The sequence below is a fragment of the Armigeres subalbatus genome, chromosome 1 (assembly GCF_024139115.2).
Source record: "Armigeres subalbatus isolate Guangzhou_Male chromosome 1, GZ_Asu_2, whole genome shotgun sequence".
Classification (NCBI taxonomy): Eukaryota; Metazoa; Arthropoda; class Insecta; order Diptera; family Culicidae; genus Armigeres; species Armigeres subalbatus.
In genome coordinates this window covers 82,309,750-82,334,032 of record NC_085139.1, presented here as the reverse complement: position 1 = coordinate 82,334,032, position 24,283 = coordinate 82,309,750, and the positions used below count along the sequence as shown (strand labels likewise).

The 24,283-nt window shown below is 42.4% G+C and overlaps 2 protein-coding genes across 2 annotated transcripts; both read left to right on the top strand.

Moving 5' to 3' along the window:
- The first annotated feature begins 1,953 nt into the window (after positions 1-1,953).
- LOC134206313 (uncharacterized) lies at positions 1,954-4,371 on the top strand. The gene is made up of 3 exons (XM_062682014.1): positions 1,954-2,286; positions 2,357-3,813; positions 3,861-4,371. The coding sequence occupies exons 1-3, from the start codon at positions 1,954-1,956 to the stop codon at positions 4,369-4,371; spliced, it is 2,301 nt and encodes a 766-aa protein (XP_062537998.1).
- Positions 4,372-4,626: 255 nt separating this feature from the next.
- LOC134206311 (uncharacterized) lies at positions 4,627-6,819 on the top strand. Its single transcript, XM_062682013.1, has one exon. It carries the CDS (start codon positions 4,627-4,629, stop codon positions 6,817-6,819), a length of 2,193 nt encoding a protein of 730 aa, XP_062537997.1.
- The last annotated feature ends 17,464 nt before the right edge of the window (positions 6,820-24,283 follow it).

Genomic DNA, 24,283 nt, shown 5'->3' with positions numbered 1-24,283 from the left:
AATCCTCCATCGATGTCGGGGATGAAACAACATCTGCAATCCACTACTGAGCCCAATCATCGACGGTAATTAACCCAATTCCCCGAACATTTTGGTCCTTCGAACCGGATGAGGACCACCCGGATTTGGGAACTACGGAAGCTCTATTACGGATCGAGGCTACGACACGTTATTAGAACAGTATCAACTAATAAACTTGGCGCCATCACGCCGGAGACAATTGATTCCATAGAAGGTGCTGCGCGCACAGGATCCAAAACCGCCATCATACTGGTAAACAATCGGTGGCTTTGTTCCTTTGAAAGGATCTGCTAAAGGATTTGTCTTTTCTGGATCGCCATCGCGGATGACCGCCATCGGTTTGGCTTGGACTTCATCGGAATAGAGTTTTGTGCAGGTTAGTGAACCCATTGCTTCGCATATATGTCCAGCCAAGCTAGGCATCTTACAACCTACTAACATCTGTTATCTTGCGTGACCTGGTGACTTGAACGAGAACCAAACGGACGGTTTGGAGTGGATTCGATCGAAAGTGGATATTTTAAGGTGATCGAATCCAATTACCCTATCTGACGTCAACATTCGGGAAAAATCATAGGCGTGTACAATTCATGGATCATCGAGTAATTTGAGAAGGCCATGGACTATCTGTCTAACTGGTGGACATCGGGCATAACTACTGGTGGACAAGTCGACGACGGGCTATCCTGGTTCGGAATAGGATAAACCGAACTGAACATCGATTGGCATACCAAACCGGGAGAACTCGAGCTCAGTACTGGAAAAGGTCGTGATCGTCATAAGACAGAGAGCAAAGCGTCTTTTTCTATTTCAGGCGACCAAATGAAAGAATCGTGGGTACTTTGATCAATTTCGCATGAAAGGCAGTCATGAAAGGATGTTGTGCTTTATTTTAAAATTTAAATTTCTAAGTTATTTTAATAGATACATGCGAAAAATAGTGACTAGTCGGTAAATTAATCATACTTCTTTAATTCACCGAGTTGAAAGTGAAAATAAACACAAAAATAAAGCAGATATTGCACACTTTCATGACCTGTCACGGAACAAATATTCTGTGAGATTTTTGCAGCATGCCATTCATCCTTCGCGTTTCAATAGATTTTGAAAGGGGCAGATATGTAAACATCGCGTGACATCTCTTATTGAAAATGAGAAATTCCAGTACTGCTCGAGCTACTTCTACCCGGTGCAAAGGGTTTCAGCACAGAGAGGAAGCATCGCATCACTTTTGTCCAGGTAAATTAGGAATTTAGTGTACTGCCGAAGCAAGGTCAATGATATTACACCATTTTAATTTGGACAAAACCTCTTCGTTTTACCTCTCTGACCACTGAGCCCTGTTGCCCTTCTGGGCTCCACCATCTTTGAGTTTGGATTGCTATAAGTTGGATTCGATTGTATTCGGGGTGTTTTCTGTGGACATTTGGTAGATTGATCGGTGCTGTAACTGTTTCCTGTGGTGAGTTGCCGCAGTATATGCCTGGCCGAAGCCATCTCTTTTGGATACTACACCAAATTCTCTCCTCTTCATCCATATCTGGTTCTGTTCGAGTTATGACGATTTGATGTGACATTTTATGTGGAACTGAACGCAAGGCTGTTTGTATGACTGATTGATTGAACTTGGAGCATCACTTCCTGTTTTGTCGGGTAAATTAATGCAGTATATGCCTTGCGAAGCTAGGCCTGCACTCTGCCTACTACACAACATTTTCTCTCTTCAACTTTCCTCGTCATACCTGAGTTGTCATTCGTTGGAGTCGACACTGTGACGTCATCTTGTTGCGGTTGTAGAATTCAGATCTGGAGTATCATTACTCGTTTCTCCGGGTAAATTAAAATAGTATATGCCTGGCGAAGCTAGGCCTCTCGCAGTATTCTACACCGTATCTCTCTCTTCCTAAATATCACCATTGTGACGACGGCAACATGGCACCACCCGCTGGAGCATCAGCTTCCAAGGCGCCGTCAATGAGGGCATTGACAGCGCGACTGAAGGCAGCTCAACTGTCCTTCAACGACATTCAGCGGTTCACCGAGGCATTTTCTGATGCCAATACTGTTACAGAGGTGGAAATACGTATTGCAAAACTGGATGAGCTGTGGGAGAGCTACAGTGCTACCATGGTGGAGATCTTCGCTCACGAAGAATACAACGAGGAAAAGACGTCGCTTGAGAAGGAACGTGCGGAATTCAGCGATCGATATTATGAGATCAAGTCCTTCCTAACGGACAAGATCAAATCGTTCCAGAAACCCCTGGTTCTGGAACAGCCGAACTCGAGGTGGAAATGGGGCTTCAGCAATTGTCGATCACGTACGTTTGCCGCAGATCCAGCTGCAGACGTTCAACGGGGACATCGACGAGTGGCTGAGTTTCCGCGACCTATTCACATCGCTCATCCACTGGAAAGTGGATCTACCGGAAGTGGAAAAACTTCATTACTTGAAGGGCTGTCTTCAAGGAGAACCCAAGGCTCTCATTGATCCACTTCCAATCACAAAGGCCAACTATCAAGTGGCGTGGGATTTGCTGTTGAAGCGCTACAATAACAGCAAGCAGCTAAGGAAGCGGCAGGTACAAGCTCTCTTCAAGCTGCCCACACTCTCGAAGGAATCAGGTGCAGACCTGCATACCCTGGTTGAAGGCTTTGAACGAATCGTGCACACACTCGACCAGGTCGTCCAGCCGAACGAGTACAAGGATCTTCTGTTTGTGAACATCCTCACTGCACGATTGGATCCAGTTACGCGTAGGGGGTGGGAAGAGGTCTCATCGGCGAAGCAACAGGATACATTGGAGGATTTATTCGAGTTTCTGCGGCGTCGAATCCAGGTTTTGGACAGCCTTCCGGCAAAATCTACCGACACTAGGGGTACCGGTCAAATACAGCAGTACTCGAAGGCGAAGCAATCAACGGTGAAGACCAGCTATAGTTCTACCCAGGCGTCAAGGGGACGCTGCGTTGTCTGTTCATCAGATCATTTTCTGTACCAGTGCAACGAGTTTCATCGAATGACGGTATCGGACAGGGATAGTCTACTTAAAACTCATGGACTTTGTCGGAATTGCTTCAGGACGGGGCACCATGCCAAGGAATGCCAATCAAAATACTCCTGTAAGAACTGCAAGGGTCGACACCATACCCTAGTATGTTTTAAGCAGGGGAAGGAGAAAGAACCCAAGGTGGCGGCAGTGGCTGGGGACAACCAGCCATCGGTACCCAAGAATCAAAGAGATTCATCTAACACCCAAGTGGCCAACGTGGCAGCCACGGAAACTGTAGTGTCCACTACAGCTCACCAACATCTCAAACGGGTTCTTTTGGCAACAGCAGTTGTGATGATTGAAGATGACATCGGCAACCGATTTCCTGCTCGTGCATTACTGGACTCCGGATCCGAAAGTAATTTCATTACAGAGCGGCTGAGTCAGCGGTTAACAGTTCATCGAGATCGAGTGGATATTTCGGTGGCAGGAATTGGTCAGGCGGCGACCAAGGTTCGGCAAAGGATTCAAGCGGTACTTCATTCACGAGTTTCGAAATATTCCCGTGAACTAGCCTTGTTGGTTCTTCCAAAGGTCACGGTGAATCTTCCAACAACCACTATCAATACGGCTGCTTGGACACTGCCAAGCGGAATTCAGTTGGCGGATCCTACATTCTTCGAATCTAATGGAGTGGATATCGTACTTGGCATCGAGTACTTCTTCGACTTTTTCGAAACAGGAAAAAGGATTTCTCTGGGGAACAACTTCCAACCCTCAACGAGTCCGTGTTTGGCTGGGTTATCAGCGGTGGCATTTCGGTTTCAACTAGCTCTCTTCACATTAGCTGCAACGTGTCCGCGTTGGATGGCTTGGATACTTTAATTGCGCGTTTTGGGTCCTGCGAGGCGGTAGAGTCAGGTAAGGCTCATTCACCAGAAGAGAAGCGTTGCGAGGAGTGGTTCTCAAATACGGTTCAACGGGATACGCATGGTCGGTACACCGTTGCTCTACCGATGATGAAAGGCGCTGTGTCAAGGTTGGGTGAATCAAGGGACATTGCATTTCGACGACTGCAAGGAACCGAAAGAAGGTTGGCCAGGGACTCATCACTTCGAAAACAGTACGTCGCCTTTATGGAAGAATACCTCAATCTCGGACATATGAAGATGCTGGTTGAAGATTCCCAAAGTTCGATTCGAAGATGCTATTTACCCCATCATCCTGTGGTGAAAGAAGCTTCAACAACAACCAAGGTTCGCGTTGTTTTCGATGCATCCTGTAAAACGTCTGCCGGAGCGTCTTCTAATGATGTACTACTAGTGGAACCATGGTACAGGATGATCTTCGGTCCTTAATTCTTCGATTTCGGACCAAACAGATCATGCTGGTGTCAGATGTTAAAAAAATTTTTCCGCCAAGTCATCGTTCATCACGAAGACCGCCCTCTACAGTGCATTCTCTGGCGAAATTCACCATCGGAAAGTGTCCTTACGTATGAGCTGAATACGGTAACGTACGGCACAAAACCCGCGCCGTTTTTGGCTACCAGGACGCTTCAACAACTCGCTGTGGATGAGGAAGGGCGTTTTCCTCTTGCAGCACGTGCAACCATGGACGACACCTACATGGATGACGTCATCACCGGTGCGAATGATGTGGAAACAGCAACGCAGATGCAGATTCAACTGAATGCGATGCTGTCAAGAGGAGGTTTTCAACTTCGCAAATGGGCATCCAACTGTCCAGCAGCCCTAGCAGGTATTCCTGAAGAAAATTTGGCGATTCGCACTTCGGATGAGATTAACTTGGACCCTGATCCAGCAGTAAAAACCTTAGGGTTGACTTGGATTCCTTCTTCGGACATTCTAAGGTTCCAGTTCATCATTCCTTCGCTGGACAGCGATACAGTTCTTACCAAACGCAGCGTGTTGTCAGTGATTGCCACTTTATTCGATCCCTTAGGGCTTCTGGGAGCTGCTATTACTACGGCAAAGATATTTATGCAGCTTCTGTGGACCATACGCGACAAGAATGAACAACCCTTAAACTGGGATCAGCCGCTACCTCCGATGGTGGGTGAGTCCTGGAGAAGGTTCCACGAGCAACTACCCATGCTCAATCAAGCACGAATAGAAAGATGCGTAATAATTCCGGAATCGGTTGATGTTGAACTCCATTGTTTCTCCGACGCCTCGGAGAAGGCTTACGGTGCTTGTCTTTACGTCCGGAGCACTGATGCAGACGGGAGGGTTAAGGTTCGACTACTTTCTTCCAAATCGAAGGTGGCTCCGTTAAAATGCCAGACAATCCCTAGGCTGGAACTTTGCGGAGCGGTTTTGGCTGCACAATTGTATGAGAAGGTCCGAACGTCTATAAAAACATCAGCCAACGGTTACTTCTGGACGGATTCCACTTGCGTTCTACGATGGTTACAGGCTTACCCAACAACGTGGACCACGTTTGTCGCTAATCGTACGGCAAAAATTCAATCTATTACAGAAGGCTGTCGGTGGAGTCACGTGCCCGGAATCCAAAATCCGGCCGACCTTATTTCCCGAGGCATCGCCCCTCAAGACATCATCGACAACCAATTCTGGTGGCGAGGTCCCACCTGGTTGGAAGAGAGCTCGGACAAATGGCCAAGATCATTAGAACCCCTAACATCTGGAGAGGAAGAGTCCGAAAAACGGCGGACAATTATCGCAACAACTGCTTCCAGTGTCAGCGAGTTTAACAAGGAATACATCAGCAAGTTTTCTTCATACAACGACCTCATACGCCGCACCGCATACTGGTTGCGTCTGATGAAGTTGCTCCGAACACCAATAACTAGTCGGAATGATGTGGGATTTCTCACCACGTCAGAATTAAGGGACGCAGAAGGTACGTTGGTTCGTTTGGTGCAGAAGGAAGTGTTCGCCGAGGAATTGAAAGCAATCTCATCGGGAGGCAAGGTTCCAAATAGGTCACAACTACGCTGGTTCAACCCATTCCTTTCCAAGGACCAACTTCTTAAACTAGGAGGACGACTGAAGCACTCTTTAGAGTCAGACGAAGCAAAGCACCCAGTTGTTCTTCCAGCTCGGCATCCGTTCACCCGACTGCTCCTTCAGCATTATCATGAACACCTACTTCACGCGGGGCCGCAACTAATGCTAAGTGTACTTAGACTCCGATTCTGGCCGTTTGGAGGTAGAAGCGTGATCAGAAACATCGTACATAGATGCCAGAAATGCTTTCGATGTAAACCCACTTCAGTGCAACAATTTATGGGAGATTTACCAGCAGCTAGGGTTACCGTATCCCGCCCGTTTTCTGACGCAGGAGTCGACTACTTTGGCCCTGTTTATTTACGCCCAATCCCACGACGTGCTACAGTTAAGGCCTACGTAGCAGTTTTTGTTTGCCTTTGTACGAAGGCAGTTCATCTGGAACTAGTGTCAGATTTATCCACTGACAGGTTCCTGCAGGCGCTTCGCAGATTTGTGGCGAGGAGAGGACTGTGTACTAACATTTACTCCGACAATGGCACTAATTTCGTCGGTGCACGCAACCAGTTGAAGGATCTGCTGAAGCTGCTGAAGAGCAATGATCATAACAGCGCCGTATCCAAGGAGTGTGCCAAGGTTGGAATTCAGTGGCATTTCATACCACCGAGTGCCCCGCACTTCGGTGGTTTATGGGAAGCGGCCGTACGATCAACCAAACACCATTTGCTGCGTGTAATAGGAGAATCACCCGTGTCTCCGGAGGACTTTACCACACTTCTTACCCAGGTCGAAGCTTGCCTCAACTCGCAATGACCTCGAACCACTGACGCCCGCCCATTTTCTGATAGGCACATCCCTGCTATCCATTCCGGAGCCCGAATTGGGTTCACTTCCGAACAATCGCCTTAATGCCCTGCAACTCATCCAAAAAAGATTGCAGGATTTCTGGAAGAGATGGCGCAGAGAATATTTATGCCAGCTACAGTCTAGGAATAAAAGATTCAAATCAGGGATTCAAATAGAAGTAGGCAAGCTGGTCGTCATCAAAGACGATAATCAGCCTCCGATGAAGTGGAGAATGGGGCGAATCAGCGATATCCATCCTGGCAGTGACGGAATTGTCCGCGTTGTTGCACTTAAAACTGCCAAGGGATCATTAATTCGACCTATTGAGAAGCTTTGTTTCCTGCCGCTTCCAGAAGAGGACGACAGGCCAAGTGGAACAACAAACCACCCACAGTAGAATCATCCCTATCCACCATCCCATCCCGGCGAAGAGGATCTGTTTTTTCTCTTTTCAGAAATTTGACAATCTCAGGATGGGTGAGGATGTTTAGTAATAGCAAAATCATCCCACTAGCTACAACCCTGCTATCACTACTCTGCGAAAAATATCGTCTCCGTCCTGATGTTGCTGCACAAGTTCAGACGATCGGTAGCAAGGCATTCCCATTGTTCGTATACACCAATGGATCCAGCAAGGCAACTTCATCATCGCAATATCGACGGAGGCTGTACGCCAACTCGGGTGGTTAGGCAGAGAAGCTCGCCGAACCACGCACTCTCCCTTAAGATCTGCTCATCTCCAGCATCAGCATGCACAGCACGGTCATCATCATCGTCATCAACCACAAAGGAGTGATAAGGACGACTGGTCAACAGATAAGAGCGGGGAGAATCGCTCTCGGGCTTACCGACAAAATCATCGCATCAAGAGCAACGAGGACCAGTCCACCGTCTGCAGTGTGAAACGATGACCAGTCCACTTCAATCCAGCCACCGGGCAGCATGATCGGTTCTTATCATACGTGTTGTATATCATATATTTGTAATTACTGATGAAGAAATAATATATAAGTTTTATGCATGTTTCGTGTCAAATAACTAATAAAAGTGTCGTGTTTCTACAACCGCCGCGAGTTTCTATGTGGTAACCCGAAATCTCAAAAGATTGGAAATCTTGTCGATCAAGTGCCTGGACCAAATTGGAGCATGAATGCAACGAGCTTGTTGGCTGATGGTTAGAATCCTCCATCGATGTCGGGGATGAAACAACATCTGCAATCCACTACTGAGCCCAATCATCGACGGTAATTAACCCAATTCCCCGAACACTATTAACGTTTACTACATAATCCCAAATACATACACTGATATAAAACTGAATTGATAAAAAAAACTGATCAAATTCAGGACCACTCGCTAGATGAATTCATTTGCAAGCGACACAAATGCTGGGGTATCGCCTTATCGCCAATAGTATATAAACGGAAACGCGGCAATTTATCATAGACCGCCTTTTCTGTAATTATAGCTCTATTGGTTACAAAACAGATATACAACTTGGAAAAAGTTAAATTAGAATTGCGTATATAATGTAAAACGAACTCAAAAAAATTCCGCGGAAAAAAATTAAAATTTCGTTTCGTTTCGTTAAATTTCGAATTCAATGGACCTTGATTTCGTATCGTTTCGAAATCTCGAAAGTAAATCTAAATTTCGTTTCGATTCGTTTCGAATTAACATAGACATTTTAAATTTCGTTTCGTTTCGTTTCGTTAGGAAAAAGTGTGATATCGCATACCCTTAATTTCAGGTAGGTGGGACCAGGACTCTCATATTGCCAGCTACAGCCCAGCACATCTTTTCTACGCTCTTTCGAAATGTGTGATTGAACCACCTTCAATTACGAACTCAAATTTCTATTGATATCGTTTTTTATGGCATCGTCGATGGATCTCAGCATCCGAGTTCCAGTTGTAAGACCACCATACCATGCTTAAATCATAAAACGTAGACTGACTAACCTGATTGGATTTCCAGCTATTCCGTAATCTCGCAAAAGCACCCCTAGCTTTCCTGATCCGTGTTCCTACGTCGATCTTGGCTCCACCATCCGACGCTTACTGGCTGCCAAGATATTGAAAGTTTTCGACCTTCTCAACTGCTTTCCCGGTTACTATAAAATTGGAGTGGTTGGTCGTGTTAACATCGAACGATTTGGTCTTCTTGACGTCGATGGTGAGTCCCGCCGTAGAGGATCGTTCGGTGATGCTTCATAGTAATAGGCTGCCAGAGCTGCCCACGGTTTGGTACATGGTCTATCGCACCCACCATTATCTCGTCAATTACGATGAAGAGCAGCAGCGGAGATAGAATACATCCTTGCCTCACTCCAGCGACTACCCTGATGGGATCAAACAAAGCTTCGTTATGCAGGGCTCTGCACGTAAAAGTTTCGTCCATTTTGTCCGGAACTCCCTTGCGTCTAAGGGCGCTCCACAGATTTTCGTAATTCAAACGGTAGAAAGCTTTTTCGTAGTCAACGAATACCAGGTAGAGGAAATCTTGAAATGCGTTGAATGGCTCCAGAATGAATTATTGGCAGTGGCTGATTTTCTACATGCCGCTGTTACATCCAGGAGCTATAGTATATGCGCGAAATAGCCAGCATGAGTTAACCACCAGAAATTTGTATGGCGAAAGACATCTAACGCGGGTTTTCTCAAAATTAGGAACTTTTCATGAAAAACTATTTGACTATTTGGTACCGGTTATAAAGGACGGTGTTCGCTACTACGCCTACCAAATATTTTTTCGATTAAGATGCTTAATTTTGAGAAATCGAACCTTAGATGCCTTTCACCATACTGATTTCAGAAAGTTAACTCCTAGTGTGCCGCTGTAAGCACGCTCAAAGCGGGCGATTCATTATAAGCAGCGAGACAATATGATCCACACATGATCTTCCGGGCAGAATCCGTGTCTATTTGCTCCTGTATCCGATTTAGGATAACTTTGCACAGAATCTTGAGAACAATGCACATGATGCCCCACCAATTGTCGCAGTAAGATCCCCTTATTTGGGATCTTTACTACATCCATCCAGTCCCAGATATTGCAGAATAATTGATGCAACATTTGCGCAAATAGCAGGGGTTTAGCTTTCAGCATATCTGCTGAAATGCGATCAACCCCGGAAGCCTTGTTGATTGTCATGCTTCAATCTCCTGCAATGATCGAGCTTCGTGGGTAATGCGTCACACCTTTGGCGGCCCGACCCGTGATGCTGGGTAGACACTAGACCTCTTCATGTTTTCAAAAAGTTTAAAAAATTCAATCAGTAGGCCAAGAAACACAATTCTTATGCTAAAATAAGTCTCCTGTCAAATTTTCAGCTAACTCGGATAGAATTTCGAGGTGCCTCAAGTCGATTTAGTGTTTTTGGGCTATTTTCAATTTTGGAAAAAATCTAACAAGGGATATAAACGTCGAAAACTATCGCAACAACCTCTATATGGAAGCTTTTGGTGTACTCTATAAGTCTTGTGAACATTGCCGTTCGTTTCGTTCACGTTTTGTCCATGTTAAAGTGATTTTCAAGCTTTTAAGTGCATAAAAATACTGTTTCCCCCAAAAGTCGTTGTTCTACAAAATTCTTGAGGTTATGACAAATGATTGTTAATTTATTAAATTATTATTCCTCTTTTTTCCCTGGAAATTTGAGTAATATAATTGCCCATGTGCGATTTACCGTTAAATTCTTAAAAATCAGAAGCTGAACATTTGTCATAAATTTGCACGCTGAGATTTCTTCAAACAAGTTGTTCAAACAAAGAAGCTTCGATTTCACTTGTTACTACAATGCACTCAATGTTAAAAGCATGCAGACATATGATGATTTTAACAAAATTTGGAAGTCGTTTGTTGTAAGCATCAAATATCATATGATTTAATTTATGTTTTGTTCGAACAATTTGCTTGAAGAAATCCTAACGTGAAAATTTATTACATTCTGATTCTTAAGATTCTGATTTTTCCGATTTTTCTGAATTTTAAGAATTTAACGGTAAATCGCACATAAGCAATTATATTACTCAAATCTCCAGGGAAAAAAGAGGAATAATAATATAATAAATCATTTGTCATAAACTCAAGAATTTTGTAGAACAACGACTTTTGGGGGAACAGTATTTTTATGCACTTAAAAGCTTGAAAATCACTTTAACATGAACAAAACGTGAACGAAACGAATGGCAATGTTCACAAGACTTGTAGAGCACACCAAAAGCTTCCATATAGAGGTTGTTGCGATAGTTTTCGACGTTTATATCTCTTGTTAGATTTTTTCCAAAATTGAAAATAGCCTAAAAACACTAAATCGACTTGAGGCACCTCGAAATTTTATCCGAATTAGCTGAAAATTTGACAGGAGACTTAGTTTAGCATAAGAATTGTGATGCTGGGCTGACCGATTAAATTTTTGATACTTTTTGAAAACATGAAGAGGTCTAGTAGACACCTTTCCGTGGTGTGTTACGGGGTAAGATCTACCACGGTTACATTGCCAGCTACAGGCAAATCCTGACCCAACGATTACCTTTCTTGTTATCCAACTCCGTGGTACTTATGAGGGTGTCGCTAAGTCGATGGCCCCTCGTTAGGTAAGTAACCCTTCCTTCCTCTCCCTAGTTACGGTGAAGATGGGCATGGGCATGTTATTTTTGTTTAAGACTGGAATCAAGGACTTGATTTCTGATAGCATTCTAGATAAGGATCTCAAAAGTAAAACATGAGTATCACTAGTGTCCAATCTAAGAATTACACCGTAACAATGCTAATGCCAATGCTAATGCTAAAATGCGTCGCAACTTTGGCGGCTTTTGTCGGGATGTTGGGTGTTGGTCAGGCGTCGAAGCTTGAAGACGAACGTTTCAGCTGATCAGTTGGGTCGGTGAGTAACTAACTTGTCACATCTTTCACCGGCATTCTTGAAGACATCGCTCTAGCTGATGTCAGTAGGACAACAGTGACAAGACTACGCTGCCAGCTAAACACGCAACCCTTGGCTGGCGGTCGATTGTCATCGGCAGACCCGTGGAAGCGTGAGTATTGGGACTTGTGAATTGTTACCGTACGGTAGCATTGATTGGAATTACGATGTGGGATGGTAGGATTATTTATTGTTCAGCTAGATAACGTCTGATTCAAATGTGGCGGGCGGCTGCACAACTAACGCTCCAAATCAGGCTACTGTCATGCTTTTGTTTAGCCCATCGCCAAATCGTAGCCAGGATGTCCCGGGCACAATTTTGTTTTCATACTACTTTTCAATGATGACAGCGGTCTATGTCTATTGATGATGATGACACCGCGCTTGGCACAGGCTCGCTCCGAATGCAACGCAGATCGTGTGAGCCAGTGTGAATGCAACTGATTCGTTGGGGCGGGAACACTGAAACGGTGAAGGGGACGAAAATAATTAGTGCCCAAGATTTTAGGATGGCTGGAGCTCGCCAAACCGAACGAGGGACAGTAAGTGTACGACGATCACGGTGTGAGGCCTAATGTGTAAGCGCCAATATTGCGGGTCGATTGTCCATGAGCTTTCATCTCCCTTTTGTTCCAACGCGTGTGTCAAACCCTGAGTAGTTCTACGACCACCAACAGCCTAGTTGAGTCGGCCCCGAAATTCCGCAGGACAAGGAAAGACAAGCCGAGCCAAGAGCCTCGCCGAACAAAATCATGGGCCCGACTCCAGTTAGTCGTGGTCACGCTCGTTGGCGGGCACCCCGCACCCCGCTCAAGATTTCGGTCGGCCATTGGCCACGTTCTTTCCATCACGCATCCGACGACGTATTTTCACAGACTGTTCGCCCACTTAACCAAGCTTCACCATCAACCACCAACCTAAGCCTCGACATCGACATCCATTTGTATCTACTAACTGCTTGGTATGTTCTGAGCCTCGTGGAGCCGACCGCGAATCCCTCCGGACCAGATCATCGGTCTCCGCCTACTGATATTCCATCGCTTACGAAGCATACAAACGCCCAAACAGGATTTCGCCAGATCCTCCGCCTCACCGTCAACCGCCAGCCAAAGCGACTTCACGTCCCGAGCACCAATTCGTTCGGTCCGTCCTAAGCCTCGTGGTGTCCAGCGCGCCAGTCCGTGTCCAGTCCTGCCAATCCTACCATGCTCCTGTCGAGTCTATCGCTAACGTAATCGCTATCGATTGATGCTTCTGTTATTTGACATCGCTTACACGATACACCCGGCCGCCATCCTCTGTCAATACACCAACGTAAGTTGAAATTCAATTTTGTTAGTACGTTTTCCACATCCGAAACACTCACCTACGAATAACGCCCTGGGATTTGGTGCCCACTCCGAAAGCGGTCGTTGGGTCAAGACCAGCTGCTTTGGGCATAGGCGGGTCCCCTTCCAGAACCGAGCATTTTCTCCCGGGGTCAAATCGTTTCAGAATGATGACCAGATCTATGTTTGACGCTTCTTCCCATTTATAAAAGTATCTATTCCAGAGATGGGCGCTAAGATCCGGAACCGTTAAGATGATCCGGATATTTGAAGTTTTTTGTAGCATTCCATAAATGTTATATATGCATGTGAGCGAGAGAAGGATGATATTATTGTATGTACGGGTCAATAATGTGAGCTTGAAGGAAAACCATTTCACTAATTTGCTTTCTCCTTACATTTTGTTCCCAAGATCCGATCCGTATGGAAGAACCGGATCATTAGACAGAATGATTCAGTTCTGATCCGTTCCATAAAGTGATCCGTTTTGCCCATCTCTAATTCCAACTCATAAAAATAGTAGGGACATCGTAGAGCTTCCTGTTGGTCGATTCGAATGTCAAGAACTGAGCTCAAATAAATCTTGGAGTGTCGTTGATGTTCAACGAATTCTGCAATGTGTCTATAATGGTGTAACGAAGTCCCGTGTAGCTATTCCAACTCTTTTAAATAGTAAAGACATCACAGATCTTCTTGTTGGTCGATTTTTAATATTAGGATCTGAGCTCAAAGACAGTTTGGAGTGTCGTAGATGTTCAACTAATTTTGTAATGTATCAATAATGTGTAACGAAGTCCCGTGGATTTATTCCGACTCATAAAAAAAGTGGCGACATCGTAGATCTTCTTGTTGATCGATTTGAATAGTAGGATCTGAGCTCAAAGACAGCTTGGAGTGTCGTAGAAGTTCAACGAATTCTGCAATGTGTACATTATGGTGTAATGAAGTCCTGTGGAGCTATACCAACTCATTAAAAAGAGTAATGACATCGTAGATCTGAACGAGAGAACCAAATTGGTGTCAAATTACAAAAAACATTTCGTGACATTTTGGGATGATGGCCGAGATTGACGATTGATTGGCTGAGAAACAACAAATATGCACAGCTCACCAATTGAAAAGTCTTCTTCACATTGTGTTGGGGTCTGTTCACAAATTACGTAACGCAAAAATCAGAGTTTTTAACCCCCTTCTTTCCCCGTATAACAAAAAGTAAAACTATTGTAAATTTTAAAAGCAGCATGTTGGTTTCTGGTATTAGTTTGAACACTGGCAGATATAGGAACGGAACATAATGTAAAACCTAGAAAGCAGGAATGCAATTAGTGGAAACATGGCATATAAAATCCCGCTTCAGGAAGATGTACCGAATTTCAATAGCTTGTTAGGAGAACATATTGGTTTCGCAATCCTATGTTGCTTACAAATCTTGAAAGCTGCACCAGAAAATTTTTCGTCGGTTTTCAGTTCGGTTTGCTCGAGATTCACAAGACTTCGGCGCGGGAAAACGAAAAATCCGTTTTTCAAATATATGGAAAATACGGATTTTTCGTTTTCCCGCTCCGAAGTCCTGTGATCTCACATAGGAACACACACAGATAAAAATATGTTGTGATTTTAAATGTATTTTCATGCACATATTTGGAGCATGCAAATAAACGTAACATTCAATCGATCTCACTATTCTTTTAAATCGAAATAAATTTGAACGGTGCTTGCTTGTAAAATTCAATCAAATTTAATTGAATATTGAATGTGAATTCGTTTGATGCAATGGGCTTTAATTTTACACGCCGTTGAATTTTCAAAATTATTTGCTGTGCATAACACATAGGAACAAAATCCGTGGACGAGATTTCCAAGGTGTGAGGCCATTTGTGAGACACTCAAGCAGGCATTGCAATATCATCTGAGCACAAGATATTATCGAAGACCACTTTATCAATGTTTATTGATAATGTGGTCTTCGATATTATCTTTGCTTGTGCAAAGATATTATCTCTAATCAAAGAGCACTCTGGAAAGATGTTATCATTTGAGCGTTCGATGATGATCTGGATAGCCAGCGCGGTTCGGGGTTTGTTCGCGTTACGAAGGTGCTGTGAAAAAATGTTACTCCATGACGAACATTGCACTTTGTTTACTGAGCGGATAGATAGCTAAGATCGATAGTTATGTACGCATCCTAACAGCCTCTATCGCGTATGCACAGACGTCAGCAAAGTACGCGCTAGCAGAAAGTCACCGTTGCATCCGGCACGTGGAGACGTCAGCTATTTGGTTACCAACCAAAGGTTAGCCACAGGTACGCTGACGTTGCAGTAAACATCCGGCCATCGAGGTTGCATCAGCCGGGACCCAATTGACGAACCAGGAATTCCGCTGAAGCAGCAGTTTCCAGTTAGGCGGCCATAGCCAGGTAACTAGGTAGCTTCAGTCAGGGCGATCAGTTCAGTGCGGCATTCGATAGGGACAACACGTCCAAGTGTAGACAATTAAAATTTGTAAAACATCAAGTGTATAACGAACTCGAATAAATAGTGAATGTGAATCGAACTTAGAATTATTTTTAAAAACTTTATCACGTTCATGACAACGTAACTGGCGCAGTCGTACGGCTCGTCCTACGGTTTAGTGAAGAAACCCTAACTAGTGAAGTTAAAGTGTGCTGTGAAAACAGAAAAACCCAACACGTGGAACTTTTTGTGAAAACAGTGACTTACAACCAACTAGAGTTCAACACGTAACGGCGGCTGACCGGCTAGGAAGATTCATCGAGAATCAACACACGCCATCCCTCGACACGTAGGCGATTCGAGTCAACCGTTTAGGATCCTGCACTAAAGCGGTGGATTTAAATCCTTCAAGGACGAAGAACCGTGAGTAAATCCTCCCTTTTCTATATATTTTTTGGTGTAATTCTATGCCCAAATTTAATCCTTTTCCGAAAGTAAGAGCTTTGAAATTCTCTGAAAATATGGAAAACATTAACTTTCAAGCCCTCTTTGATCAAATTCAAAGTTTGGAGCAAAGAATTGGTGCTCTCAATCGGAGAACATCAACCTTCAACAACAGCAACAACAATTGCAACAACAACAAAGGCAAGCCCCGCTGTGGAGGAACGCCGTAGTGATTTCTTCAGAATTCCCGACCCCATTCGGATGATCCCATCATTCGACGGGAATAAAAACAATTGAGTCACTGGCTAGACACAGCCAGGAGAGCTCTTAATTTATGCCGACCACACGTAGCAGCGGACTTATTTTCCGTTTACGAACAGGCAGTTATAAACAAAGTCGAGGGCAAAGCTCGAGATATGATATGCGTAAATGGAAACCCAACTACTTTTGACGAGATAGCGGAAATTCTACAAAGCGCATATGGTGACCGCAATAACATTGCGACTTACCAGATCAGCTCTGGTCATTGAAAATGACCGAATCTTTGCATATTTACTACAAACGCACAAAAGAAATCATGGTGAACATGAAATCTTTAGCTAAACAAAACGAAACATACATGGCACATTGGGAAGCAATAAACCACTTTTAGAACAAGAATGTCTGGCAGCATTCATTAACGGGCTTAGTAAACCATACTTTGGTTATGCTCAGACCGCCCAGCCAAGTGATTTAGAGGATGCCTATGCATTCTTGTGTAGGTTCCAAAACGCGGAAAAACTAAGACACAAACACAATCTGTATTTGATCAACAATCCCATTCCAATAGGAACTCCAAACCCTTCAACAAGTCATTTAACAAACATCCAGAAGCACAATCCTCAACGCGACATAAAAGTGCATCTGATAGGCAGAAATTTATTCCCATGGAAGTTGATCCTTCGCTACGTTCTAACAGAATATTCAATCACGATGCTGAACAGGATAATAACGAGGAAACTAACAACACTGACACCGAAGAAGAATTAGAAGCTGAAGATTCTAGTGTAAATTTTCAAATTCCCCTCACTCCAACACGCTGACTTAAATGCAATCAATGGTTTACCCTACGTAATAATTAAACTCTTCGGCAAAGACGTAAAGTTACTTGTAGATAGTGGTTCAAATAAGAATTTCATCTCCCGCGTCTGATTCCAAAATTAAAACAGGAAAAATGTAAACCAATTCGAATTTCAAACACTTCAGGGCAAAACTCCACCGATAAAAAGTTTATTACAACACTATTTGGCTTGAAACAAAAAGTCACCTTCTATCTTTTAAATTTCCATACATTCTTTGACGGAATCCTCGGTTACGAAACTCTTTCTGATTTCGAAGCACTCATCGACGTGAGCAATCATCAATTAATTTTTCCACAAAAAACAGTGAATATGCAAATAAGAAAATTAGGCCCACCGCAGATCACGCTGACCGAGAATTCAACGAGAATAATTAAACTCCCTGTCTCTCAAGATAATGGCAACGTTTACCTCCCTAACGATATAAAAATTGATAATGCTGTGATACAATCAGGTTTATACCACGCAGAAAAAGGCTTTGTTAACGCCCCGATTAGGAATTTTGGTAAAGCGGTTACATTTTATTGGACACATCCAGCTAAAACTATACAGGTAGCAGAAATTAATAATATGAACTTAAATCATCTTCATCGTTCGTCTAATACACCATACCCTGATTTGGAAGAAATGATTAGGAGTCAACATCTAAATTCAGAAGAAAAACCCGCACTATTAAAAACTCTTGCAAAATATTCTACGATTCTTCACAAGGACTCTGAAAAACTATCTTGCACGTCTACAATTCAGCATAGGATCAGAACAGTGGACGATATTCCAGTCCACACAAAACTTACAGATATCCTCAAGTCCACAAAGCAGAAGTTGAAAAGCAGATAGATGAAATGTTGGAAGACGGTATCATACAGAATTCTATTTCGCCTTGGACATCCCCAATTTGGATCGTTCCAAAAAGATTGATGCGAGCGGTAAAAAGAAATGGCGCATTGTCATAGATTACCGCAAACTAAATGAAAAAACCGTGGATGATAAATTCCCTATCCCACGAATTGAAGAAATTCTTGATAGGCTTGGCCGTAGTACATATTTCACTACGTTGGACCTAAAATCTGGATTTCACCAGATTGAAGTCCATCCAAAGGACAGGCCAAAAACCGCTTTCAGCACAGACCGAGGGCATTTCGAATTTATTCGCATGCCTTTTGGATTGAAAAACGCGCCAGCAACTTTCCAGCGCGTAATGAATCATATTCTTGGAAATTTGATTGGAAAATGTTGTCTAGTTTACCTAGATGACATCATAATTTTTGGTAGTTCACTTCAGCAACATCTTGACAATTTAAACAAAGTTCTTCAGCGACTTGCTCAAGCCAATTTAAAAATCCAACTTGACAAGTGTGAATTCCTTCAGAAGGAATGTGAATTTTTAGGCCATATCATAACTCAAGATGGCATTAGACCCAATCCCAATAAAATTGAAAAAATTCTTAGTTGGCCGATTCCAAAGACAACTACCCAAATCAAAGGTTTCCTAGGTTTACTGGGATATTACAGGAAATTCATTCGCGATTTCGCAAAGCTAACGAAGCCTTTGACCAAATGTTTGAAGAAAGATGCGAAAATTATTCGCAACGAAGAATTTACCAGTTGTTTTAATGATTGTAAACGATTATTGACAACTGATCCCATTTTAAAATACCCTGATTTCAATAGAAAATTTATCCTTGAAACTGACGCAAGCGACTTCGCGCTCGGAGCCGTTTTGTCTCAAAAATTCGAAGACGGGAAAGAACACCCAATTGCGTACGCGTCAAGAACTTTGAATGAAGCAGAATGTAATTATTCTGCTACTGAAAAAAGAACTGTTGGCTATCGTCTGGGCAACAAAACATTTTAGACCCTACATTTATGGCACTCACTTCGAAATACGCACGGACCACAAACCACTTGTGTGGCTCCGACAAAAAATGATTTGAACCGAAGATTATTACATTGGAAACTTGCTCTAGAAGAACTTGAATTTGAAATTAAGTACAAGAAAGGAACATTGAACACAAATGCAGACGCACTTTCTCGAATTGAACCTGGACCAGAGGAGAAAATAGAAGTAAACGTGAATTCATCTTCCAGCGACGACATTACACAACACTCTGCAGATACTGACGACAACGATTTTATACCATCAACATTGAGACCTCTAAACGACTTTAGAAATCAAATCGTTCTGGAAGAAGCAAATGAAGATAACCAAGAGACTTTCACTTTATTCAGGAATTACCATAGAATCATTATTAAAAAGACAAATTTCGGTCCTGCATCATTGATCAATATTTTAAAAGAATACGCCACTAATAAGTGCACTACCGGCATTTATTGTAGTGAGAGGATACTGTGTAATTTGCAAACTATATACAAGAATTATTTTTCCAGAGCGAAATCATTCAAAATATTTTGGACTCAACAACTGCTAGAGGACGTCACCGATGAACTTGAGCAAGACTTAATTATTCAAAGGCAACACAACGCAAATCACAGAGGAATTACAGAAACAAAAACCCACATATCCCGAAAATACTTTTTCCCGAACATGAAATCCAAAATTACTAAATTTATTAACATTTGCAGGTTATGCCAAGCAGCTAAGTACGAAAGAAGACCATACAAACAACAATTTAAACTAACAGCAACACCTACAAAGCCGTTGCAAATTGTACATATGGATATTTTCATTATTAACAACAAGAACTATCTAACACTATGCGATAAGTTTTCACGATTAACAATGGCTATTCCTTTGAAGACACGTAATGCTATACACATTCTAAAAGCTATAACTCACTTCTTTTCAAATGTTGGAAAACCTTCCCTTCTCGTCATGGATCAGGAAGCTTCATTTACTTCCACAACAATCAGAGATTTCCTCGAAGAAAACGATGTCGAATATCATTATACAAGTGTTGGGCAGTCCTCCTCCAACGGAACAGTTGAAATTGTTCACAGAACAATAAGAGAATTGCACAATATTTTGAGTATTAGAGATTCAACCAAAGACTTGTCAGAAACGGCTAAAATAAATCTGGCAGTCTCTATTTACAACGACTCTATACATTCCCAAACGAAATTAACCCCAAAGAGTTGTTTTTGGCTTTAAAATGAAGACCCCGTACCCGAGGATCTAGATGAAAGAATTAGACAAAAAGAGGAATTTTACAGGATCTTTTCGGAACAACATGCGCAAAAGAAGCTTAAAGATTTAGAAAACTCAACAGAAACAGAGAAGAACCTGAGAATTTTCTTTAAATGACACTGTTTTCGAAAAGGAAACGTAACAATTTGAAACATCAACCGAGATACCAGAAACTCAAAGTAACAGAAAACAGAGAAACTAATATAATCGACGAGAGCGGAAGAAAAGATCCATAAAACTAAACTAAAACGAAAAAGAAAAACTTAACTTTAACGAAAACTAATAGCCCCATTATTTTCTTTTTGTTTCAATATTTCTTTACAGCTTAAAGATGACACCCAAAATGATAATCACCTATTGTTACACTGTAATTTTATTTTGTGACCTCACCAGTTCCTCATATATGGAAATCCTCGACCTAAACCAAAATCCAGGCATAGTTGCCTTCAGAACTAATTCCGTTTTCTTGAAAGAAGGTTTCCACACATTATTTCACAAGTTCAATTTATACTCATACAGAATTATTTTAAAACAATACGAATCTATTATTAAAAATCTAGAAGAAAATCCAAATATTGAAGAAATAGTCAACATTTTGAAACAAAAGCATAGTCAAGCCAACTTTATACTTGAAAATCTTACTGTAAAACGAAGAAGAACAAAACGATCTCTCAACTTTCTTGGATCTACTATAAAAATGATTACTGGAAACCTTGATAACGAAGATTTGCTTAAAATTGAAAATCAATTAGAATCCTTAAAACACTCTAATAATGCTTTAGTTACAGAGAACAATGAACAGGTCAGGATAAATGAGCTTTTTGAAAACAGAATTAACAATTTAACAAAACAGGCTTACAGGCAGTCTAGAGAAATAGATAGTATCATAAAACAAGCTAGGTTGAGTTTAGACCGGCCAATTGACTGGAAACACATTCTACATATACACAGCATCATCTTCAACATCGACATGATCCAACACCAGCTTGCAACAATCTTCGAATCCATACAATTGTCGAAACTGGGTATAATATCGAAAACGTTCTTACAACCTTCAGAACTGGAATTTGCAACGCAACTACTGGAATCACAAGGCATAACGATTGAAAGCTTTGATCAAACTTACGAGTTTTTGGAACCGGTAGCTTTTCATAACAACTCAGACATAATAGTCCTTATTAAAATTCCTAAGCTTAGACGAGGAGATTATGTACAACTTCAGCTGGAAACTATTCCTATACATAACAAAGTTATAGCGCTAAACGCTACAAGTGCTATTATTGGCAACAACGAGTCGTATCTGGTAATGTATCCATGTACGAACATCGAGAAACGCAGTATTTGCGATTTACAAAACCTCTTTAACGTCTCCAACGACAAATGTCTTCATCCAATATTACGAGGAAACGCAGGTACATGTACCTTTACAAAGTCACCAACAATTTCGGAATTCAAAACAGTTGAAAATCTTGGAGTACTGATAAAAACTCCGTTAAACCCACCCTCATACAGAACAGTTGTGGTTTTGGCCCGAGAAATCTGACAGGAACATTTCTCGTATCATTCAAGGATTGCCTCGTAACTCTCAACGGAAAGCACTTCAACAGCAAATCTTTCAAAGGGGAAACTAAACCTGTTATACTCCCACTTCATTTAGTGAACGTCAATGAATCGGAAATACTAGCAGAACCCATGGATAATTTGGAACAACTACACGTACATAATCGTCGTAAGCTAGAACATCTAGAAACCGTTACCGAAAGGACTAGAGCATTCAACATTGGAGCCATAGTTTTGATCACATGCCTCGTCATAGTTTTCTTCACTTTTCTCATAAGAGAAGTTCGTAAACTTAAGCTGAAACTGACGATACGCATTCCAGCAGTCAAAGTTGCAGATACTTCGCATCTAGGGTTGAACCGAGACGGTTCAATCTAATAAGGGGGAAGTTATGTACGCATCCTAACAGCCTCTATCGCGTATGCACAGACGTCAGCAAAGTACGCGCTAGCAGAAAGTCACCGTTGCATCCGGCACGTGGAGACGTCAGCTATTTGGTTACCAACCAAAGGTTAGCCACAGGTACGCTGACGTTGCAGTAAACATCCGGCCATCGAGGTTGCATCAGCCGGGACCCAATTGACGAACCAGGAATTCCGCTGAAGCAGCAGTTTCCAGTTAGGCGGCCATAGCCAGGTAACTAGGTAGCTTCAGTCAGGGCGATCAGTTCAGTGCGGCATTCGATAGGGACAACACGTCCAAGTGTAGACAATTAAAATTTGTAAAACATCAAGTGTATAACGAACTCGAATAAATAGTGAATGTGAATCGAACTTAGAATTATTTTTTAAAAACTTTATCACGTTCATGACAACGTAACTCGATATCCCATTATTTCATCAGTATCTTTACTCAAAAGATCGAATGATGGGATGGTTTGCAATGCCTGCTCTCAAGTACTGCCGTTCTAGGCATGCTTGTACCAAATCTGAAATAAAACCACATACATTCAAATCTTTAGAACGGATCATGATTCCCTGAAAATAGATACATTCTGGTGGACTATTGATAAATATCGCATAATGTAATGAAGACGATATGTTTTGATTTTGATTTTTTTTTCTGACTCATCGCCAACAAATTAAGTTTCCAAGTCGTAACAACTCTTTGTAAACCGATTGTACCTACACCTACTTTTCCAACCTTCCTTAACCCTTTTGCCCTTTTAATTGGATTTCCATTCCGTCTACCGTCTGGGATCAGGTAAGCGCTCCGCCTGTGTTGCTGAACTTTACTTCCATAGGACACCACATTTAGACAATATTAACGCAACTGCCCATTCTGCTTGCCGAGTAATAGCATTATACTTCAGTAGACTCGGCATAAGCAGACCCGGCAATCAATGGTGACAAAAAGGACGGTCCAAAAGTCGGTCAATTTTGTGCCCAGCGGGATACCTCCAGGGATGAGGACCCTTTGTGACAGCAAATGAGCAAATAATTAAGAGCAGCTCAGAAATGTGAATTGATTGACTTTTCAGAAATGCACTCAAAATTTCGTCCCATTAGACTGCGAATGAAACGAAATGGCATGAGCAAACAAAAGACAACACTTAACGAGAAACCGAGTGTGGGAAATAATGAGAACTTATTAAGTCACAGAATGACACAGTTTTTGGTTGTTTCTATCGAAGGGATTTCTTCCTCTAGAAATGAACCGGCTGTTGGGCGGATGATTCCCAATGTTCAGCAAAGAGTCAATTGAAACCGTCTTTCCACTCACCATGTTCGGAACAATGTGGCTCTTAATTAAGTGCAATTGTGTAAATCATCCCATTTCGTGGCCTGAATCAGTCAGCAAGTCAGCAGCCAGCACGGTAAACGATGATCGATAGCATCGGTAGATACTTCCACACTGAAACGTGCTGCTACCGTTGCCATCATCGGAAATAGATAGATCGATCCATCACTTGCCGGTTGACTCCCGGTTACAAACCCAGAGAAGCACCCCATCGTCATATGTGCGGTAGAACGTTTCGAATGTTATTGCTACCGGCCGTCGTGACCACGTGTCATCTTCCGGTTCTTTTTAAGCAATTTTGGTGTGTAACAAGGTTTTCGGTAAATTGGATCTCATTAAAATGAGGGAGGAAATAAGTAGGTACCATAACAGGAATAATATGGGAAAAAGAGGAGAACAATACAGTCAAACCTCCATGAGTCGATATTGAAGGGACCATCGACTCATAGAAATATCGAGATGTGGAGTAGAAAATCCTTAGGAAGCTGTTTCAAAGGACCATCACAGTAACCAAGAAAATAATTTTTAATATGGCATAATTTGCCTCCATGAGTCGATATCGAGTCATAGAACATCGACTCATGGAGGTTTGACTGTATAAGTAATCATGCTTTTTCTCGGTTTAGGAGGGATGATTCTTGTGGGAGGTCAGAAACACAGTATGCAACATACTAATGAGTGTTTTTCCTGTAAACCTCAACAATACAAAAAAA

Bases quoted from the DNA above. Each gene is read 5' to 3' on its own strand.
- LOC134206313 (XM_062682014.1), top strand. From the start codon at position 1,954: ATGGCACCACCCGCTGGAGCATCAGCTTCCAAGGCGCCGTCAATGAGG. The intron at 2,287-2,356 runs GTTCTGGAACAG...CGTTTGCCGCAG, and splicing joins AATCGTTCCAGAAACCCCTG to ATCCAGCTGCAGACGTTCAA. The intron at 3,814-3,860 runs GTTATCAGCGGT...TCTTCACATTAG, and splicing joins ACGAGTCCGTGTTTGGCTGG to CTGCAACGTGTCCGCGTTGG.
- LOC134206311 (XM_062682013.1), top strand. From the start codon at position 4,627: ATGGACGACACCTACATGGATGACGTCATCACCGGTGCGAATGATGTG.